Source organism: Mus caroli, unplaced genomic scaffold, assembly GCF_978045245.1.
Source record: "Mus caroli unplaced genomic scaffold, Mus_caroli_1 scaffold_16, whole genome shotgun sequence".
NCBI classification, from domain to species: Eukaryota; Metazoa; Chordata; class Mammalia; order Rodentia; family Muridae; genus Mus; species Mus caroli.
In genome coordinates this window covers 93,953,015-93,976,574 of record NW_028227271.1, presented here as the reverse complement: position 1 = coordinate 93,976,574, position 23,560 = coordinate 93,953,015, and the positions used below count along the sequence as shown (strand labels likewise).

The window sequence follows — 23,560 nt, the reverse complement described above, 5'->3', positions numbered from 1 at the left end:
GAGTTATGGGCAAACTTCCTTATAAAGATTTTAAGAGTTTTTGTAATTTGCAACTTCACAATTAGCAAATATTTGTTCACTTAAGTTAAAAATGAAATCTATTCATTAAAATGAATAGGACATACATAGGCTGGGAAGTCCCAAAGGAATTTAGCTAGCTACCTGTGCCAAGGACAGAGACAGGGAACAGTCACAGCCTCAATGTTCTTCCTTGATATTCCCTTCCAGTGACAGACATAGCTACCCATCTCATTGCAATGACTCCTAGAAAGCTTACCAACATTTCTCTAGCTTTCTCTCACCAACAAGTCCTGAATACATTACTCACGGGTGTCTTTTGGTCAATGCCAGCTAACTGGTGTGAAAGTTGCTCCCCTTGCCCCACTCCCCAACAGGCCGAGAACACTCACAGCCAGCTGGTTCTGTAGCTGCTTGACCTGCTGCTGTAGCAGGTCCAGTTGCTGGCTCTGCCTCTTGGATGAACTTGTGGAGTAGGAGAGCTGCGAGAGGCTGTTCAGGGCCTCCTTCAGCTTCAGGACTTCCCTGGTCATTTCATTTATCTGGAGAGAAAGGAGGACTGAATTAATGGGCTAGCAATGTGTCTGCACAAGACATGCATGTCTCTATGCCTCCGGCACTAATCATTTCATTGAGTCTCTGTTCCAATTCCTTTTTTATTTTCAAATCCCTGAAATAAAGAATAACGAATTCAGACAAACCAGTAAGGACCTTGTCGCTGGTGCCATTCAGATAAAGCCTACTATGTTTTAAGTGTCTGAGGGGTAAGAAAAGCTACACCACAGACGTTCTGCTCTTACTTTAAAAGCAGTGCAGTAAAAATCTAAACCAGAACGAGGACCAAATCCATTACTGGAAGACACCTGTCTTGTGACACAGAGACCTTTAGCTCTGTGAGTCCGGAAGTGGTTCTTCACCATCTACAAAGTCAAATAAATACTGTAGGTCTAACTCCTAGACTGCTGCTTAAAGCTCCAGGCACGCCTCACCCCTGAAATACAGGCATCGTTTCTCAGTGAAACGGATGATCAGTAAGTTGGAGGACCCCCACCACCTCTGGGGATCTTGCTTTAAAGTGAAAACAATGTCCCATGCCACCACAGCAGTCCTTGGGTAAAACGAATAGGGTTCTAATGCCATTCAGAGCATAAGGGCTTGGTAATGGAGAGAAAATTCAGGTACAGTGTGATCCTGAACTCACTTCGGTTTGCTTCCCTCCATCCTTTGTGCCACACCCATTATCCTCTCTACGTGCCCTATAGGCTTGCCTACAGCCTGATCTTAAGGTGGGAGGCTCCCTCCTCTCTGATGACTCTAGCTTGTGTCAAGCTGATTATAAAACTAGCCAGCACAGCTACTATTAGGGTTTCAGAGTCCAGGAAGAGTGTGTCCTGTCTCCCCACCGCCTGAGTCACTATAAATGTTATTTTGCCCTGATCCCCATTTTCAAAGGCACACAGATATAGAGTGAAAACTGTGGGGAGCCAGTAATTTACTTAGTAATTGACTGGGGAGGGCTCAGCCCATTGTGGGTGGTACCAGACTGGTGATCCTGGGTTCTATGAGAAATCAGGCTGCGCAAGCCATGAGGAGCAAGACAGTGAACAGCACTCCTCCGTAGCCTCACTCTGCATCAGCTCCTGCTGTCAGGTTCCTGCCCTGTTTGAGGTTCTGTGCGGACTTCCTTCAAAGGCGATGTGCAAGTGTAAGCAGAATAAACTCTCCCTTCTCCAAGTTGCTTTGGTCATACTGTTTCATAAGAGCAAGAACGACCATAACTAAGAGGCCAGCAACGCCTGTGTTTTGTTATTACTGTTTTGAATTTGTGTGTAGGTTTCTAGATTGGTCTTTAAAAACATGTCCTAAAGACTTTTGATTTGAAAGATAAGAGTCTTATCATGTAGCCCAGGGTAGCCTTCCACTTGCAACCCTGCCTGAGCCTCACTCGTGCTGGAATTACAGCTGACTATCACCATCCCTTGCCTCTTCATGCTACAAAAGTGGCTCTGGGGACAGTGACAGACACACACATAGGGCCTCCGACTATTTGCACAGGTCACTACCAACAAATTCCATAAATGTTTAGTACAACAAAATCTGAAGGGCCCTATTAGGACTTAGCGCCAGGAAGCCAAGAGCAAGGGGATGGATATTCATCAACCTTTTCATCTTTATCCTCCTCCAGCTTTGACGAGGTCTCAGAGCATCTTCTCATCCCAGCCAGTTCTTCCTGAGCTCGCTGGAACTTCTGCACAAGCGCAGTTACTTCCTGCTCTTTGGCTTTCAAGAGGGTCTGGATGTTGTCCTTTTCCCTCCTCGCCTGTGAGACCTCACTTCGAACCTGGGCCACCTCGGAATGGGCTTTCTCTCTCTCTCTTACTGACTCCTTTAACTTTGTTGCTAAGGCATTGACTTCGCTCTCCAAGGAGGCCTGGAGCTTTTCGTAGGAAGACTTGGGGACCATCGCGTCGCTCACAGCAGCCTTCTCTTCTGCGAGCTGCTGCTCCAGCTTTGCGACTTCCGCTTCCTTGTTTGCAAGGTGCCCTGTGAGGGTGCTTATCTTTTCTTCCATCTCTTTGGCCGTTGTCCGCAGCGTGGTTATCACTTGCAAATGCTCTGTGATGGACACGGAGTTCTCTTTGTGTGCATCCACCAGCTGTTTGAGCTGAGTCAACTCGTTCAACACTTTGGAATACTGAGACTTCATCTCTGACAGCGCTTCTTCCGACTTGGCCCTGGACAGGTTGGACACATGCATCAGCCTCTCGTGTTCAGCTTTGTGAATGTACTCGGCCGCATCTTCCAGAGATTTCCTCTTCCTGTAATCCTCCAGCTCTGCCTGGGCTTCTCGGTACAGCTGTGACAGCTCGCTCACCTGTTTATTGAGTTCATCAATCATCCTGTTCATGGCCTCTTTCATATCCCCAGAGTCGTCGGGGGCTTCCTGTGGCACCTGACTTTTTAGCGTGTCCTTCAGTTTCATGATTTCTTCTTGGGCCTGTTGGTATTTCTCAAACAAAAACGCCTTCTCCTTATTCATATTCTCGATAACAGAGCAGTAGGAACTTCTTAGCTCCTCACATGCCTCGGCAGCGGGCTTAGTGGCTTCGGCCTGCTCCTTCTCCACAAGCTTAGTCTCTAACTCCCGCACCCGCTCCTTGTTCCTTTCACTTTCTTCCACAGCTTTCTGTAGGTCTCGCTTTAGTGTGTAGATGTCTTCGTCTGCTGGCGCCTCACGGAGATGCGAATAGCCATCGGCGCTCTCCTGGGAGAGGAGACCCAGCTTCATCTGTTTCTGCACGCTCAGGACTTCTTTCATGGCCTCTTCGTACTTGCTCTGGGTTTCTTTGAGCTTCTGACTGAGGTCAGAGCCATTCTCGGAGATCTCTGTGTTGTTCAAGCAAAGCGTGTCTGTCCTTTGTGACTGGAGTTCGTCCTGGAGCTGTTTCTTCTCTGCTTCGGAGCTCTCCAATCTCTTCTGCAAATCATGCAGGGAATCTTGGAGCTGCCGGATTATGACATCATTGTCAGTGGTGGTTGTCCCCGCCGGATGCTCCACGGGTGGGGATGATTTGGCATCGGAGGAAGGGATGTCACTAGCTTTGCCCGGGGACGGGGCCAGGTCAGTCTGGGTTGAATGGAAAGACTGAAAGCTTAGGTCAGCTTCCGCTTCCTTGTCCTTGGGCGATTTGGCCTGGGAAAGAAAGAAGGAGCGTAAGTACCACCAAGGAGCGGCAAGGTGTGCAAGCAACTGGAACACAACGGACAGCCTGATGTGCAGGCACAGAAGGGCAGCGTCACAGTTCTGCACGTGTTCTCTCGAACCATGAAAACATATGGGCTGTTGCATGAGAGCCAGACTTACAGTGTAAGCCGATTTGGTGTTCTATGTGGACAGGTCATTTATGTATTTCTAAAACATCGGGACTGTTTGATCTGTAAAACCTCTGATTCTAATTTTCCCTGTGTTTCTCATATCAATTCAATCGTCCAAAGCAGGGCAAAGTTCCTTTTCATCAGATACTTAAGACGATTAGAGATCTAATTAGATTAGAGAACAAAATCAATGGCTAGTAGTGTGCACATTAAAAGTTTTAAGTATAAAATTTCAGTGTGTAAATGTCTAAGCAAAGAGGTAAGCTGGAGGATAGGGATGCAGAGGGGGAAGGAAAGATGTGTAAACAAAGCTAAAGATACACGAAAAATCCATATTATTAAAAAAACGTCATCAACAGTGTTACCCATTGGTGAACTCTGTGAAGGACAGTCATGATCCTCCAGGCAAGATGTGCTGCCTGACACAACAGTGGTTTGAAGCTTCTACGTGGATTTTGGCTACTCTATGGTAGGGAACTCAATACTTTGGTCTGTAACCATGGTCAAGAGTCCATTACTCAGGAGGTCACAGACCCCAGGGATAGAAGAAAACTACTATTATTTAGTTTTCCTAAATGGTCACAGTTTTAATACTCAGGTCTATACATACAGACTAGTCACAGATTAGCGCTGTGCCTAGTCTTCCTGAGAGACGCTTCTAATTCCAGATGGGGGACAGTTCATACAGAAACCCACAGCTGGACACAGTGCAAGGGATAAATGATGGTGGACTGACTGCCCAGCCCTGAGTGGGGCAGCTACATCATCTCCATCCATGCTCAGGGCACATCATGGAAGAAGAAAACTAGAGCCAGATGGGAGAAGTGCAGCAACAAGGATGTCTTCTGGACATGCAGCAACCACTGCACATGGGAACTCACTGCAGCCATGATTCCCTGCACAAGACTGGGCCCAGCAACATTTCATGATGGGTGAGTGCAAACCCATGAGGCCCCATGCCTTTCTGAGGGACAGCTGGCAGGTAGATTGTTGGGGGAGGAGGGGCCTTTTCCTTCAGTGGTGTGGTCACTGATAAGCTGCTCTGGGTCCAGTAAATAACCTGCTATCCACGCTTGCGCAGGAGACTATAATTAATTCCATGTGTTACACAGAGAAGACATGAAAGTGGGAGAGGTTTGTTAAGAAGAAGGGCTTCAGCAGGAGACAGAGGGGGATGGGAGGGGAACGGGAGGGTGGTGACCAATTATATAAACATGTGAAACTATCAAACAAAAAACCAAAACGAAAACTGTCATATATCATTCTGTCTTATCTATCTATCTATCTATCTATCTATCTATCTATCTATCCACCCATCCATCCATATATCTATATGCTACTTTCATTTAATAAAGACTTATTTTTATTTGCACTGATGTTTTGCTTGGATGTATGTCTGAGCAAGGGTGCCAGATTCCCTGGAACTGGAGTTTCAGACAGTCGTGAGCTGCCCTGTCCATGCTGAGAACTGAACCTGGGCCCTATGGAAGAGCAGCCAGTGCGCTGAACTGCTGAGCCATCTCCCTTGCTTCAGATACATGAATTTTATCTATACTCTATATTTAAATTTTATACTTGTCACTGTTCTTATCAAACTATATATAGTTATACATAATATAGCAGTTTCCAGAAACAGAATTAGTGAACACCAGTAAACAAAAAAATCTGAAAACATTAAAAAATAAATAAATTAAAGCTAACTAGACTTAAAAGGGAACTTACGTGGCTAATTACCTAAAGTATACCTACCTACCCCTGAACAAACCAATACTTTAGATAGTCTGTGTCAGTAATAGATTCACCAACCTGCAATTTATCTTGTAACTCCTTATTGTGTAAGGTAAGGGAAGCGACTTTTGCTTGCAACAGGACAAGAAGATCTTGTTGGTCAGCTTCAGAACTTATATCCAACAAGCTGTCAGCACCTGGGGGAAAGAGAAAGGGGAATGTAGAGACAACTTTTAAAAGTGAAAATGTTATTCCTGTTACCCCTACCCTGCCAGACAGAGCGCCGGGAGGTTACAGGTGCTGGTGTTTTCTTGCTGTGGAATTGCAAACCGACACGACTGAATGGAAGACACTGAGAGCTCACAGTACACGGCCCACCCACTTTACTTCTCTCTGTGCCCTGTGTCCCAGCTGGGAGCCTTCTTAGGTCTCTCTCTGTTCTCTCTTACCCTTCCGGCTTTGACACCTTGGCTGGGGCACTCGGCTGATGACTTCCTCCCTCTGCCCAGGGAAAGGTAGCCCACACCAGAACACCAGCACAGCCTTCCCAGTGCACAGGGAGGGGCTCTCCTTTGGTTCAACTGCTTCAACTCCCCTCCCTACACAAGCAATCTACTGCTGGGGCAGAACTTCTAATGTCTACCCCAATCTGCCTTTTCAAGTTCATGACTTACAAAACCTTTCCTGGATTTCCATTCTCCTCCTATTCACAGTCTGTGCTGTGCTCTGTAAAGGCTTTTACTGTTCATTGACAAAGGCTTCAGGACGCTGGTCAAGCTCTACTAAGAAGCATTCGCCGACCAGCCTAGCATGGAATGATGGCTCCTAATCATACTAAATTTACCCTTCTTGGCAAGCCACAATTGTTAAGTGTACTAATTATCACACCAAAGCAACATCTAAAGAACCCTGAGCAGAGGTCTCACTGGGACAAGGAGGACTCCTGGGTGCTCGGTGACCCAAGGGACTTTCCTCAGAATGCCTGCCACAGTGCATTTAGAAAGTTTCCTAGGACAAAAATATCTACCTGATGAAGCTGTGTGTACTGGCCCAGCTGTGTTACTTCCTGACGGCAGCTCCTTTAACAATGATCATTGGCCACAGGTGACACACCACACTCTGCACACAGCAGATGGCTCTTTCTGCGTCTCATTTTTTTTTTTTTTTGGTTTTTCGAGACAGGGTTTCTCTGTATAGCCCTGGCTGTCCTGGCGTCTCATTTTTACCACAGCCACTTGATGCAGACATGAAAAGTCTCAGTTTGGATGGATGCTAAGAAAAGCTGTGTCTGACGATAAGGTACGATTCTCATGTCTGATACTAGGTGGTGCTTTCTGAGTCCCTCTGACATGAAGTCTGGGGGTGGGGGTGGGGTCTTCATTTTGTGGGGAGATGAACTAACAGAATGAGAGCCTGAGAACAATCCTAAGCAACTGAAATTGAAGTTTCTTCTACGATGTAATAGATTCTTTTAAAAGTATCAGTGGAACATTACTCAGTTACATTAATTAAGATTTGGAAAATTTAACTTTTTAAAAAAAATTTATTTAGTGTATGAGTATTCTGCTGCATATAAATCTGCAGGCCAGAAGAAGGCATCAGATCCCCTTACAGGTGGTTGTGAGCCACCATGTGGGAATTGAACTCAGGACTTCTGAAAGAACAGCCAGTACTCTAACTGTTGAACCATCTCACCAGCCCCCCAAAAATTAAATTTCTAAAGCCCACAAATCCACACATTTATAGAACATACACTATAAGAAACTGAATGTTGGAGAAAAGGGGACCTTGGAAATCCTACAGACTCATTTAAATAGAATTCTAAAGATATATTCTTTGCAACACAGTGGGTATAGGTATCTACCTGCAGCTCCTTTAAAAGGGACTTTTGTTTTGTTTTGTTTTTCTTTTTGAGAGAGGGTTTTACTATACAGCACAGGCTAGCCTCAGAATTGGGGTCCTAGGACAGATCTTTAAAAGGCACAATTGGACTAGAATGTAAATAAATAAGGTAATTTAATAAAAAGGCACCATTGACTAGCCCCTGTGTTGGTAAAGCCATTGTGACTGCATTTGACTTACTGGAACTCTCTTTACCGAAATGTACTTAGAGCCTATGGTGGGAATTAAAGTTAGCTAGTGGGAGCAGCAGGGCTATCGAGTCAGTCCCCTCCGTCTTGGTGATATACCTTGCTGCTTGGGTACAATGAGAGTGAGATGCTATAAGCCTGAGACCTGTGGCCTGCACCCCCAAACTGTAAATGCGTAAGATGAAATACACAGGCTATAGCAATCTGATAGCTTATTTTTGACACACTAAAAAATAAGACTGAAAACAGGTCCAACAACTGCTATGCATTTAGTGGGAGGTACAGTAACTGGTATCTGAACATGCCTACAGGAAATTCTGAGTCCTCTGGGCACTGCTGCTACTCCGCTAACACTATTTACTGCCGCATTCTTAATTAGAGAAAATACTAATTGCAAGTGAGAACTGAAGACAGAATTTTTTTTTTACACTCAAACTTAGTTCTTTAACATATAAACCCCTCCTAGCAGAGAAAGCACGGCCTGTGCACTGCTGGCAGTCCTGGGACAGGCATGAGCTGGTTCTTAAGACCTTACACAGAGGGCTTGACTGGACTCTGCTCTCCTTACGTAAACATGTAAGAAATTAAATGTGGTTAAAGGCAGGAAAGACGATTTTCCTGTTCATACCTGCAGTACTGTCGCTCAGCCTGTCTTTATTTTCTTGTATGGAGCTGATCTCAGCCTGTGTGTAGAAACACAAATGACAGTCAAGGAATTTTCCTAAATACCGGGCTCATTACACTTAAGTGTCACACTGACTACTCTCCTAGAGTCTGACCGCAGAAGGAAGGTCTCCTGAGAATCCACTAGAAAATGAGAGAAAATGTCACAACAGGAAAACAGGCAGTTAAAATATATGCAAATAAAAGAAAATACATGCAAGTAAGAGACAATTACTTATAAAAGTATAATTTTGAAAATTTCAGAAATTGCAGAGGATATACTCTCAGAATATTTTTTTAGAAATTGTAGTTATATTTTAAATTATAGTTTATATAGCAGCCTTTTTTTCTGGACTTTATCCTAAAACCTGAGATAGCAGAGGTTTTTTTTTTTTTTCATAATATAGTTAAATAGAACTAGTATTTATGTGGGTCATGAATTGACTAAGAAAGTATATTAAACATGATTGTTTTTACATCTATTATTTGTTAAATTTTCTGCTATTAATCGGTTTAAAGGACATGGTAATACGTAAGAGCTGACTGGGAGGAAAACGTTTTGTAAGGGAATAAAAATTTTCATGGTCTTAGACTGATGGTTGCTGCCCTTAAGACTTTGTTTGTCCTTAAACTTTGTTAAATTACTGCAAGGTTCCTTAAACTCACTCAGCAATACAGCACCTTGCCAGAAATCCCTGTACTCCATCTAGGTGAGCTACAGTGTCAGGAGCATACAGAGTTGGCCACTGGTAACACAGTGGCTTATTTTTGACACTTGATAAAAGATGGCTGTCCCGCCCTTTTCTCTTCAGCTGTAAAAGATACGAACAGTGGTAAACTGCCTCAAATGACAGTTGACAATTTCATGAGATTATAGCAAATGATTATAGCACAGATAGCAGCATCACGACAACTACATATTTCCATCAATCATCCCCAAGGTTTCCTTCTCACAGCCAATCCTTGCCTGCTCTGTGCCCAGGTGGCCAGGACTCCCCGATTTTCATTTTCTACAATGGACTGCCACACAGTAAGGGTATATGTGTAGCTGTTTTTTATTGTTGTTGTTATTATTATTATTATTAATGACAGTTTTCTATGTCTGGTGCTGTTTATATGCCACACAGCTCATTCCTTCTGCACGTTATCATTGAGTGATACACTTTCACACAGATATATCATATTATCTGCATCCATTCAAGTACTGATGACATTTCAGCTTAGGCATACTGTGAATAAGACAGGGACATTTAAGTATCCAACTCTGTATGGACATTTCTTTTCCTTTTGTTGGGAAAACACACAGGGCTGGATCATAGAGTAGGCACACGTTTAACTTGTAAAGGAATTGTCAAACATACAAAATAGCTAACATTTTACAATCCCACCTGGAGAAAACGACAGATATATTTCGACTATAATGCATGCTCACCAACCTTTGGTCTCTTTAAAGTTCAGCCATTCTAAATTGGCACTTAAGGAAGAAATCTTGCTTTGCTTTGTGTTGTTTAGGAACCATAGCCCACCTTACTGTTGAGAGTTACAATTCACGGTATCGCTGGCTGCAATGCATTGTGTTTCTCCAGCTACAATCTTACTAGATGACGTCAGAATGCTAATAATACAGGACCATGATTCCCTTGTGTTGCCCATATGAGTGTTCATCTCAAAAGTCTACTGATACGGCCTAAACTAAAGGAAGTGGCAGTGTACAGGAGTGGGCCTCAGAATTCACCTTTAATAAGTCTGAGTTGGAGGATGTAAATACACAACCAGCTACACAGGAGGGATTCGTTTAACAGTTAGAAATTTCCCCTGTCCAACTACAACATCCCAGGGATGCCTAGGTAAACAGTCATTATAACCGAGGTACCCCCTCTTCTTTAAAATAGTTTCTAAATACATACTTTACAGAATTGGTAGAATAAGGCCTAATGGACTTTCTAAAATAGATTCATACTGCTTTTATAGTCAGGAAAAGAATTTGTGCAGCCATGAGAAAAACTTTGTTGTTGTTTTGGTTGGATATGTCAACTCGGTTTGGTAAGATCAGTTCTAGGTGAGCTATTGTCTATGGGATGGTTTTTAAGGACTGTGTTTTTAATTATGCGTGTGAGGGATGGAAGCATTCACATGTGAGTGTAAGTGCCTGTAGAGACCAGCAGTGGGTGTCAGACCCTCTGGAGCTGGAGTCAAAGGCAGCCGTGAGCTGTCTGCTATGGGTGCCTGACTGGAACTGGGGTCTCATGCAAGAGCAGCACACATTCCTGACACTGAGCCGTCTCTTTTCAGACCTTTTCCTTTTCCTTTCTGAAAAAAAAAAAATACACCTCACACCTGGAAAACTTTAGATTTGTAAAACAGTTATGAAACATTACCCCGTGTCTGCTAACATTAACGTCTGTGTTCATAACACATTTGCCAAAAATGGACACATCAGCACAATGGATGATTGCTAACTAAGTTACGACCGTGCGTATCCAGATTACAGCACTCTCCCACTGGTAGCCTTTTTATATTCACACCAGGGGCACGGTCTGGAGTCTTCTACACAGTACCACTGAGCCAAGTCCCTCACTGTACAAAGCTCAGGCTGGCCATGAACTTCTATCTCCTGGGTTAGCACTGGACTTTTGATCTTTGTGTTTCCGCTTCCTTAGCTGGATATTTCCAAGTGTGTGTGTACTACCACATCTGTCTCTATCCTAGTATCCAATACAGGATACTGTATTTCATGTAGAGAATCTGCCATTTTATAAATAATCTATACTCCAGAATAAGGGAGATGAGTGTTACCAACCAGAAGTAGGTAAACTGTACCACCTTCAGTTTTTAAGAATTTTAATTTTGGCTGGGCTGATGGTTCAGAGGTTAAGGGCAGTGGCTGCTCTACCAGAGGAACCTGGGTTCAATTCCTAGCACTCACATGCTGTTATCACAACTGACTATGTGACTCCAATCCCAGGGAATCCAATGCCCTCTTCAGGCCTCGGAGGGAACTGCATGCACAAGAGAGCAAACTTATTATTAAAACACTCGATGTACTTAAAGTAAATAAATTAAAATTTCTAAAATTAACAATACATTTTATTTATGAATTTTGCATATATTTATTGTGTACATCGTGATGTCTTGATTTATATGATGAAGAATGACTAAATTGTGAGAGTTAACATTGCTTCAAGTTTTTTGTTTTGTTTTGTTTTGTAGTTAAAATTGGGCTGGAGAGATGGCTCAGTGGTTAAGAGTATTGACTGTTCTTCCAGAGGTCTTAAGTTCAATTCCCAGCACCCACATGGTGGCTCACAAACCATCTGTAATGGGATCTGATGCCCTCTTCTGGTGTGTGTGAAGACAGCTACAGTGTACTCATATACATAAAATAAGTAAATCTTTTAAATAAATTACCAAAATGTCCTCTCACTAATGATTATTTCTGTGTCTACATGCACGTGTGAACACACTGTATGTGTGTGCATATGGACCCATGCTTCCATGGGTGAGTGTGGAGGTCAGAGGGCAACCTTGGTTGTTCGTTCCTCTCTGTTAGCAACATGGCCTTTCACCCTAAGAACAACAGGAGTGTCAACCCAGGAATAACTGAACACAGGTTTATGTGGATTCTGGAGATGTGACCTCAGCTCTTCATTCAGCAAGTATATCCACTGAGTCATCTTCCTAGCCCTTGACGATTTTAAAGAGGAAGACACACTATGAATGTTAGTCACTGTGTTATCGAATAGAGTGCTTAGGTCCTTTTTCCTTCAACATCTTCCCAGACTCCTCACTCTTTTCAACTCCAAGAAAAACCCTCTGTTTCTATGACCTCAAGATTTTACATAAATGGCATTTACCTCTTATTTAAAAATTATCAGTAAATATGATTTATTTTTCTAATCTTGTTTCATGGTATCCTTGCCAGAAAAAATAATCAAGGGGCTCCTCATGGTGAAATGTCATGACACAGTGATTCAGAGGTATAATATATTTTGCCATACGGTTTGCACAGTGTTGTATAAATTAAAGCAAGGCCATCGGGTATCATAAATACGCCAAGAAACCCCAACACCAAAAGGGGATACCTTAAAGGGCGCTTCAGCAAAAAATACTGACTCCTTTCCTGAAAGTGGTGTAGATGTTATCGATCGTGGGGAGGACACATCACTCAACTGAAAAAGAAAAAGAAAACCACTAATAAAGGGGGGGTCTTCCAAGCCTTGTCTTCCCTGGTGCTGAACAATACATGCTGTAATCCCTATGGCTAAGCCTAAAAGGAGGCTTGTAGAGTTTCATTTACTTCAGGGGTAAACTCTCAAGGCATTCCAGTAAAGGCGTGAAGTCAAGTAATTCTGAAAGCTGTCAGAGTATTAACTAGGTAGCATTAATCTATTACCTAGCACCAGCTTCTAAAATCTATAAAGTTCTACCGTGGGTTAAGAACAGTACTAACAAACATGCCAGCATATTTACAAGGACCTACCAGATTCGACAGTCCTCTCCACTACCTAAATATGGATTATCTTCTTTATATCCTATGCTGTCTTAGCAGTAAAACCTATCCTGTTTCTACCTGACATTTCATTGCTGCTGTTGTTCTTGCTCCCCTGATGTTATTATTATGAACTCAGAAGGAAAAAAAAAAACCTTTAAATATTAGCCACTCATAAATATAATAAGAAAGTCAAATATATTATATCCACATTTTAAGAAACTAAAATTCGTTATCAATATCTTAACTAAGCTGTTCATATAAGGAACTAACAACATTTGAGATTATCTTGGAGAAAGAACTCTGTCATACAATTGGAAGAAATTTCCTTGAGGTTTTATATACATATATATTTTTTTCTAATTTTAAGATATATAAAACCCACAATATTCCAGATTAATAAATGACACTGTCATTTGTGCTCCCCCTGCCCTGTGTGTGAGTGTGTCTGTGTATGTGAGTGTGTGTGTGAGTGTGTGTATGTATTTGTGTGAGTGTGTGTATATGAGCGTCTGTGTGAGTGTGTGTATGTATGTGTGTGTGTGAGTGTGTGTGTGTATGTGTGTGAGTGTATGTATGTATGTATGTGTGTGAGCGTATGTGTGTATGTATGTATGTGTGTATGTGCGTGAGAAAGTGTGTGTGTATGTGTGTGTGAGTGTATGTATGTATGTATGTGTGTGTATGTGTGTGAGAATGTGTGTGTGAGTGTGTGTATGTGTTTGAGTGTATGTATGTATGTGTGTGTATGTGTGTGAGAATGTGTGTGTGAGTGTGTGTATGTGTTTGAGTGTATGTATGTATGTATGTATGTGTGTGTGTGTATGTGTATGTATGTGTGTGTGAGTGTGAGTGTGTTTATGTATGTGTGAGTGTGTGTGTGTGTGTGTGTGTGTGCATATGGTGCTCTTCTGGAGACTGAACCCAGGGTTACACACACACTATGTAGGAACGCTATCACTATGCTACATACCCAGCTTGAAATGTAAAACTACCAAGGAAGATTTAGAAGATGTGTTTAGGGTTCACTAATACAACATCCCTTTGGACCTTCACACAGACCGACGGCTCTTGGATTGGCTTATTTACTTATTCATTCGTTCATTCGCTTGCTTTTGCTTTTTACCTGGGTAGGACTGATAGGAGGTGGTGGAGCTTTGCGCTTTTTTGGAGTTCCACTTCTTTCTGAGCTTATTTTAGAGACTTGGTCATGCTGAAAGTTATCACAGTCCAAAGAACGGAGGTGGGTTAGTTATGTTAGTAAAGTCTGAGCAAGTAGCCGCAGCCGACGCATGAGCATAACCTGACAGTTACACAGTCAACGTCATCCAGCTCTGAAACACACCAGCCACAGCACAACACCTAACATGCATACGCATGCACTAGCTTTCAGCAACCCATGCTTCCATGGCAATATTAAAAAAGAAAAAAAAAAAAGAGACAAACCCACTGGGTTAAGGGAAAGGATGAAGACATGCCTATCATGACTTAGAACCCAGAACGCATTCACAGTCCGCTTTCCCTCACAGCAGAGTGCTCTGCACCTCTGCACCCCACCATTCACCCCACCCCGCCCCCCAACACTTTTAAGGGACGAGGGGTGGGAGAGTCTCAGGTGCAAACGGTCCTGATAAACAACAGTTAGCACATCATAAATCCAGCCTTAAGTATCTGCTTTCCAGGCCTGAAAAACCTCAGTGTATAAATGTCCAAAACAGCAGACACACACAGAGAGCGAACATGTTTATAGGAAACCACTTCATGGCTACTCTGTATAACACCCATGGCAGCACCACAAACAGAGATTAAAATAATCTCTTTTTCTTCTCGAATACCTTAGCAATCCACCCCCCCCCCCAGCCACACACACACAAAACCACCCATTGGATGTGATATTTAAGATACTTTCGAGCTGGGCGTGGTGGCACACACCTTTAATCGCAGCACATGGGAGGCAGAGGCAGGCGGATTTCTGAGTTCGAGGCCAGCCTGGTCTACAGAGTGAGTTCCAGGACAGCCAGGGCTACACAGAGAAACCCTGTCTTGAAAAACAAAACAAAACAACAACAACAAAAAAAGATCCTTTCATTTACTTTCAAGATTCAGCCCCAGTGCCCATTTTTCACACTAGTCTGTGCTACTGTTCTCCATTGTCACACTAGTCTGTGCTACTGCACTCCATTGTGACACTAGTCTGTGCTACTGTTCTCCATTGTCACACTAGTCTGTGCTACTGCTCTCCATTGTCACACTAGTCTGTGCTACTGTTCTCCATTGTCACACTAGTCTGTGCTACTGCTCTCCACTGTCACACTAGTCTGTGCTATTGCACTCCATTGTCACACTAGTCTGTGCTATTGTTCTCCATTGTCACACTAGTCTGTGCTACTGCTCTCCATTGTCACACTAGTCTGTGCTACTGTTCTCCATTGTCACACTAGTCTGTGCTATTGCACTCCATTGTCACACTAGTCTGTGCTATTGTTCTCCATTGTCACACTAGTCTGTGCTATTGCACTCCATTGTCACACTAGTCTGTGCTATTGTTCTCCATTGTCACACTAGTCTGTGCTACTGTTCTCCATTGTCACACTAGTCTGTGCTACTGTTCTCCATTGTCACACTAGTCTGTGCTACTGTTCTCCACTGTCACACTAGTCTGTGCTATTGCACTCCATTGTCACACTAGTCTGTGCTACTGTTCTCCACTGTCACACTAGTCTGTGCTACTGCTCTCCATTGTCACACTAGTCTGTGCTACTGCTCTCCATTGTCACACTAGTCTGTGCTACTGTTCTCCACTGTCACACTAGTCTGTGCTACTGCTCTCCATTGTCACACTAGTCTGTGCTACTGTTCTCCATTGTCACACTAGTCTGTGCTACTGTTCTCCATTGTCACACTAGTCTGTGCTACTGTTCTCCACTGTCACACTAGTCTGTGCTACTGCTCTCCATTGTCACACTAGTCTGTGCTACTGTTCTCCATTGTCACACTAGTCTGTGCTACTGTTCTCCACTGTCACACTAGTCTGTGCTACTGCTCTCCATTGTCACACTAGTCTGTGCTACTGTTCTCCATTGTCACACTAGTCTGTGCTACTGCTCTCCATTGGGAAGTGAAAGGCAGCAAGTACGGAGTGTGAACTTTTGAAAACAAAGAGTAAAATTGTTAAGAAAATATTTGCCACCATGTAACAATCATTTCCTCAAAATCTATGTCAGTTCTTAAGCATTTTCAGCCCAGTTTTTAAAACCAAAGCACTGACTCTCAGCATTTTCCTGTTGTCATGAACACAAGTTAAAAAAACCGGCACCTCACCCCCAAGATACATACCTGCTTTGGTTTTGTTGGAGTCTTTAAATCTAAAGAAAAAAAAAGGGGGGTGAAAGACTATAAGAACCATGACGACTCATACTGTTTACAAATTTTGGGTGGATAGGTGCACGTACACACACACACACACACACACTCACACAAACTCACTCACACAGATATATACACACACACTCACTCACTCATACAGACACATACACACACACTACACACACACAACATATACCCAAATACAAACCACACACATGCACTCACACACACACACACACACTCACAGACACATACACACACTCACACACATACAAATACACGCACACTCACAAAGACACATACACACACATCACCACACACAGCATTTAAAACTATCTTTAAGCATATGTTTAAAATAATAATAAAACATATCATATTGCACAAATTCCTTTATCCTTTTGGGGAAAACGAGTGGATGAGTTAAAAATAACATCGGCTATTTTCTTTCACATACCAGCATCCTGAGAGATTTTTGATAATAGAAGGCTTTGAATTCCTGCATTTTCCGAGAGTTTGGAATAATGTAAGGCATTGTGTCCGAGAGAATCGACAAGGCTCAGGTCTGCTCCCTTTTTAATTAAGGCGTCCACCGTGTTCGAGCTACCGGTTTCACAAGCCAGCATGAGAGCAGTTCTAGAGGAAAGAAGACACTGAAGTTTAGCAACAGCCAAAGGTGGACGTGCTTTACCTGGGACTCACTGGGAAACAAGGAAGGGAGGATTACAAACAATTAGCCCTCAGTCCTCTGGAGAATTCAGTGGAATACTGTCAAGACGAAATAAGGTGGTATTTCTGGATTAAATCAAAACATTAATCCACACCAAATAGCAGTCAGTCTTCCACATGTGAACACACACAATGGAGTTCCTATGATTGGCACAAATACCAAGCTTATTTTGGAGGGTGAATTCCTTCATGTCTAGTATGTTAAAGAGCCTACATTATTACAATCATTGTTGTTGTTTCTCTGTGCAGGCCTGGTTGTCCCAGAATTTGCTCTGGAGACCAGGCTGGCCTTGATCTCAGAGTCACCTGCCTCTGGCCTCTGGGATTAAAGGTGTGTGCCATCATACCTGGCTGTAAAATTATTTTTAAATGCATCCAATATATCTGTAAAGATTCTGTCTATATATTTGTAAATATATTTGTTTCGGATAAAAAAAACTTACAGGAAATGGCTTATTCCATTCAATACTTAATTGATTTTGTTGTAGATGCAGGCAGCGGTTCTACCCATGGAGATCTGGGACAATTTTTTCTTTTAAAAAGCCAAAACAGACCCTCAATTACCAGGAAGGTAGAATGATAAAAAGCAAACCACTTTATAACACTTAACAAAATAGGTATATCCCTGAAATTATGACTTCCGCCATTATGTGTGGTACCTTCCATTTTTGTCTCTGGAATTGACATCTGCGCCGTGATCCAGGAGAAAGTGGCAGGCCTCACTGTGGCCGTTCTGGACTGCAACAAGCAGGGGGATGTTCCCATCCTAGGAGAGAAACTCCATTCAGATCCTAACTCCAGTTCCAAACACTAGGACTGCAAAACCCTAGTCCTTCCCACAGTTTCTGTCCTGACTCATACTGTCTCCCCTTTCATTCACTGTGATATTCTATGCACCCTTAGGGCCACCGTAACACTTGAGCATACGTCTTTTGCAATTTCCCGACTTTTAGCTGTCTCACGCAATCTCACTGACTTGAGCTTTTCTCTAGAAGTTCCAGCTGCTTGGGTCGTTTCTTCCATTAGCTATCACTATGGAAGAGAATCCACACACTAAGTGTGTTAAGAGGAAAGTAAACGGGGGCTGGAGAAATGGCTCAGCAGTTAAGAGCAAAGTGCTGCTCTTCCAAAGACCCAAGTTCCACCCTCTGCACCTACATGTAGGGATGAGAGACTGACTGACCTGCTCAGTGCCTCCTGACATCAAGCATGCCATACCTCCCAATAAATAAGACATGTACAATGTAAATGTAAACTTTAAACAATAAAATCACTGGGGCTGGGGAGAAGGTTCCTGGATTTAGTTGTAGCTCACAGGCAACCATATGTAACTCCAGTTCCTGGGATCTCATGCCCTCTGCCCTCTGTAGGCACCAGGCATAGATGTGCACATACATACATGCAGGTGAAACTTTTATACATAAACAAATGTAAAACAAACAAACAAACAAACAAACACCCCACAAAACAGAAAACAGGTCAAAATAAAACCAGTGGTAGAAGTGTTCCAGATTTTAAAGATGGGTATGTGGGTTCTATTTGCATAAGAAAGTTAACTTGAGCCTAGGAGTAAGACTACATAAATCTGTATGGTTTTTTTTTTTCATATGAATGACTCTTGTGATTTATACATTCCAGCCCTGTGTGTGAAATGGATTTATACTTAAGACATCGTACTGTGACTCGATCAGTTTCAGGCTGTGGAGTACATGGGAAGTGGGGGCGTTGGGAATAGATATATTTAACCTGTGCGGCCGTTCAGGAAGTTTAAATGCATTTGTTGGATCAGGGGCAAGTGTATGCATGTCAATCCTCATGCTATAGTATATCCTTAAGCCCCGGGGCTGATTCTTGTAACAGGCCAGTGAGGCTTACAGAGACTAAAAGTTCTTTTCAGAGTTGGGAAATTCTACCAGGAGTCATCTGAGATGATGCCCACACACAGAAAGAAAACAGAAATTCTAACTAGAAATCTCAGACGGTTTTACACTGATCATCAGCTTAAGACTCTGGTGACAAATCTATGGACATCTGTGGGAGGGACTTTCTACAGGGCCCACCATGATGGCCAGAATGGAAAAAAAAAAAAGAAGCAAGCAAGCTGATACAGGATCCATCCTCCTCTGCTTCAGGATGCTACACTACAGATGCAGTCAGTGTCGCTAGCTCCCGCTACTGTGATTTCCCTGCCAGATGCTCTGCACCTTCATAGTGTGAGCCAAAGATGTTCCATACCTTCAAAGTGTGAGCCAAAACGAATCCCTCCTTTCTTAAGCTGCTGCTGTCGAGTACTTTGTCAAAGCAACACAGCAACACGAGAGGTAACATACGAAATTTTTACTTTTAATAAACTGGGAAACAATGTTTTATTCACGTTTGGGTTAATGGCAGCACACTGATAATATACTTATGAAAACACACATCTCTAAGAAGCACACCGTGCAACACATTAATGGTTTAGGAACTCCTAAGTATTAACACAGAAAACCATCTTAGAAGGAAAAAAAAAAAGACTGGTTGAAAAGAATCAGAAATTTGCCTGCTCCCGAGGTCTTTAAAGTCTCTGTTGAAACCCGCAACTATGTTTCTTAGTGTTCACCTGGTACCTACCAAGTCTTTAAGGTTTATGGGGCTCTTGTGTTCGCAGAGGAGCTGTACAGCCTGAAGGCATCCCTGTGCCGCTGAGGAAGGAAAAACACCACAGCCAGTCACAAACAACCCAGGCTACCACAGCTGAGGAGGGAGGTTCACTTTCTGCCCAGCACGGAAAAGGCACCCAAGAGTGCGCAAAAGGCCGTGTAATAGGGAAAAACACTGTTTAATTATAGCTTTAGCCAAAGGTACAGCCATGGACTCCCCGTTACCCACGGGCAAGCGTTTGATTTAGCTTCTTATGGGACTTGGCTTTTCTACACCTAGAAGTAAAATGAAGAGTGTATTTAACCCCCCTCCCCCATGAATTCAGCATCAACATTTGTCAGTTGAAGCCCGGACAGATAGTAAAGCCAAAGGTTTACAAAACCCACAAACCCCAACATTTTCTAGTCTTGAAACACACAAGTGCTCACAACTCAAGAGAAACTTTAAATTGACTTAGAAATCTATCTACATCTGTATGCATACATATGCCTGTGTGCTTAGTACTGGACGCTAAAACCAGAACTGTTCACGTGCTAAGCATGTGCTTTATCTCTGAGCTGGGCTCTCAGCCTGAGTTGAATATATTAACCATGCTAATGGGTTACACGGCAGGAAACTAATTGTTCGTGCGCTCCTTAATGAATCTGTGTTTGGCTTGCAAACTGAGTCTAATGGGACTCCAGGAACTCCAGAAACGACCCCCCCCCCCAAGAGTACAGGAAGGTATGACAACGAAACACTTTCTTAGAGCAGAGAAGGACAAACAGGAGAATGACCGTTACCTGCATAATGCAAAGCTGTTTTCCCCGAGTTGTCAATGCTCTCCGCTGGGCTCTTGTACTGTGAGACAAAAATAAATATCTGAAAGTAACTGCACAAATACCAATGAGTCTACTCTTCTCTTTCAAGGGGCAGTTATTCAGGAGGATGCACACATGCGTAAGGTCTACCCTCGGAGCTCCGTGGGCAGACAGTCCTTTATGAGGAAGAAGACAGATATCCAAATAATCACAGCCCCAGATACAGTCAGTCTTTTGCTGCTCTGCTCATTCATTCTTCCCATACAGCATCTCTCCAACCCTACTGGTTAACACACTCCAAGATCTCTCCTGTGGGTTAGATTTTTCCCATTTCTTCTCTCATTCTCGGTCTCCCTTCCTAACACCAGTTTTCTCCGAGTCTCCTATACAGTCTCGCTTCCTTTTCTCCCACTTGCTCCTGAACATACCTAGCTCAGGCATGTGCCTTTGGGAATTCCATGATGGCCTGAGCCAAGGTCACCAGCTGTCTTTTAGTTCCTACCTGACCACTCGGCAGCAGCCTACCCTCTTCCCAGACACTCTCCCCTTCTTCCTCCTTGAGGCTGGCTGGCTGGCTCAGAAGCTTGTGGCTTCCCGCCACTGCCCTGGCCAGCCCTCCACTAACACAACATACAAGTTCACATTTGTCATTGTCTCTCCCTGAAGCTCTCTTCTTGGTAGTCCTACCTACACCTGCATCCAGGTATTAGGGACTCACAGATGTAGATCCTAATAACAGCAGGGAGTAGGATATAAGTAATGTGTGCCGGGCTCTGGGTCAGGAATTGCTTTAAGCCTGTTAACAACCTAAGTTAGAGAATTATTCCTGCAGCCATTTTCAGGGGAAACTGAGGTACAAATAAGTGTAGCCTCCCCCAGCCTTGAAGCAGGCTGATTCAGACTTTGCTTCCACTGCTACTTGCTGAGAGACTCTTCAGACGTTCCCGGGAGACACATCCTATCCTGCTCTTCGCCTACAGGCTGGCTCCAGGCACCAAGAATGGACTGGGGGTGGGGGGTGGGGGTGGGATGGGGGGGTGGAGATATGAGCCTTCCCCCTTATAACCACAGTCTCTTAGTAAACTCAAGGGCCTTGATCAGAGAAAAATTTGTCTTGGCCTGATCATTTGTTTCTCGCCATCTAGTCTCTCTTTCAGCCCCAGCCTGCCTTCCAGGAATACCCGGTTCATGCAGACTGCGGGCCGGCCACCTACAACAAATAAGTTAATAAATTGCTTGAATTATGGCAGTGGTGAAGCCAGGATCTGATCCTGTTGGAGTCTGGATTCTTGTTCATATATAAGCGTTATCTGTGAGTGCCCTGGCTCAAGAACCCACTTGTTTGACATCTCATAAGCACTCAAAAGGGAAGTTTTCCACTCTTCCATCCCCAGCCTGCCCCTCCCCAAGCATTTACACTCTCTGTGAACACCAACCACCATAGTCAATCCACCCAATGAGACAGAAGTCAAACTAGCTTTGATTCCCCTCCCCCCTCTTCCTCCAGTATCTCACCTAGCACATCCTGTAGATCCCTTCTCCTAAAGAGAGCTAGCCTCTTCTCTTTCTTATTACCTTCATATCATAGCCCCAGGCAGCTCACATGGAAAACTAATCTAGCCTCCAATAGGTCTCATTTGCTTTGACCCGTCTTAACCACTTCTCTATACAAAAGAATCATCTTAGAAAACTGAATATATAGGTCACTGTTTGCCCTTCACACTTCCACAGTGAACCTAGGATTGCTTAGCTTGGTCATCACAACACACACAGGGCCTTGAGTTCTGTACCACATTCTCTCATTTCTCTGCTTCTGATTCAGTCTCTGGCTCCCCGACTCCACCCGCTTCCCAGTAGGACCTTGCCTCCCCTCATCCCGAGTAGTACTGCTCCGTTTGGAATGTGTTCCGCTGGTACTTCGTACACTGGACCTCTCAGCTTAAGCATCACCTTCTCTGTGAGGGCTTTCCTAGAAAGCCCTACTTTCCTTCTAAGTGCTCTGCAGTTTGTGACATATAGTCCTTTCCTTAACAACCAGACAGTGAACTCCAAGATAGAGACTGCCCTGCTTGCTGGTAGCTACTTAACACTTAGCACCAAGCCTAGTACCCTGGAAGCACTTGATATGAGGACTTAACATGGAAAAGCAAGAGAGTTCACTTTGCATTTGCAGGACTCCACCAAATTCTATTTGTCCAAACTCCCTTAAGGAGCCAGAAACAGTAACAGCTGGAGAGCAGAAATACCTCCAGCAAACCAACAGGGTATAGAGAGACTAGTGCACGGGGTACAAGAGCAAAGAAAGGCTCAGAGAGAACACTAAACACAGAAGGTACTGGGGGGTAAGACAGCAGGAGACAAAGGAGCCTCCTTTTGTACACAGCCTGACTTGCAAAGAGCTGAACCAGAGGTCTGAGAGGTCTGGGACCTAGTGCCAGCCCCGCAGGAAGCCATGGAAGGTGGAATTCCTAACAGTGCTCTAGAAAGAACAATGCTCAGAAGTGCAAGCCAGAGGAGGTAAGAATGGGCTACCTTCAAGTGCACTGCTTACTCTGCTGTGGTCAGAAGACTGGAGATCAAGTTACTACTTACCCAGGCTCCGGCCTAATTTTAGACCAGGCACAAGGAACTGTTTAAAGGCTTCAAAGGTTTCAGAGAAAAACCAAGGCATTTGCATAACCAGATATAAAATTACATTAGAGGCTAGAATATCTGGTCCTAGCCCACAAGGACTTCGAGCTTGTCAGGTTAAATCTTCCTTAAAATCAGACCCAGATGCATGGGCTGGAGTGGAATGGGAATTTAAAACATACTTTTTAAAAGTGAGGTAGGACTCAGGGTATAGATATGGGGCACTCTGGGCAAGAGAGTCATTTTTTTCCCCTTTCATCCCGAGGACCTAGTCCTAGAGAAGGTAAGAAAATCTCCACATTAACTGGTCAATAGCAATTCTCTTAAGTCAACACCACAAACACTGATCTATTTTTTTTTTCCCTGAAATTTGCTTCAAAGACCCTGTTAAAGTTAGGCATGCGCAGCAGCCTGGAATGCGCAGCAGCAGAGCACCGTGCAAAGCAGGACGGAAGAGCGGCCTGATCAATGGTACAAGTTGACGGATGTGGCCACTGTTTTTGCCTTAGAATTTCAAAGCCAAATAAAAGCAA

General features: G+C 43.6%; 1 protein-coding gene across 7 annotated transcripts in view; it reads right to left on the bottom strand.

Moving 5' to 3' along the window:
- Window positions 1-23,560, bottom strand: part of Rai14 (retinoic acid induced 14) — a 151,435-nt gene that overhangs the window by 3,003 nt on the left and 124,872 nt on the right. For 6 of the 7 annotated variants that reach the window (XM_021183345.3, XM_085831422.1, XM_029469636.2 and 3 more), the window contains 11 exons: window positions 20,379-20,436; window positions 19,567-19,637; window positions 17,616-17,722; window positions 16,685-16,863; window positions 16,201-16,229; window positions 13,991-14,077; window positions 12,458-12,544; window positions 8,341-8,395; window positions 5,701-5,819; window positions 2,180-3,712; window positions 411-560 (listed from right to left, as the gene is read on the bottom strand). In XM_021183345.3, the coding sequence (XP_021039004.1) occupies window positions 411-560; window positions 2,180-3,712; window positions 5,701-5,819; window positions 8,341-8,395; window positions 12,458-12,544; window positions 13,991-14,077; window positions 16,201-16,229; window positions 16,685-16,863; window positions 17,616-17,722; window positions 19,567-19,637; window positions 20,379-20,436 (2,475 nt within the window). The remainder of the gene's footprint in view (window positions 1-410; window positions 561-2,179; window positions 3,713-5,700; window positions 5,820-8,340; window positions 8,396-12,457; window positions 12,545-13,990; window positions 14,078-16,200; window positions 16,230-16,684; window positions 16,864-17,615; window positions 17,723-19,566; window positions 19,638-20,378; window positions 20,437-23,560) is intronic. The other variant, XM_021183351.3, reaches the window with a different exon arrangement.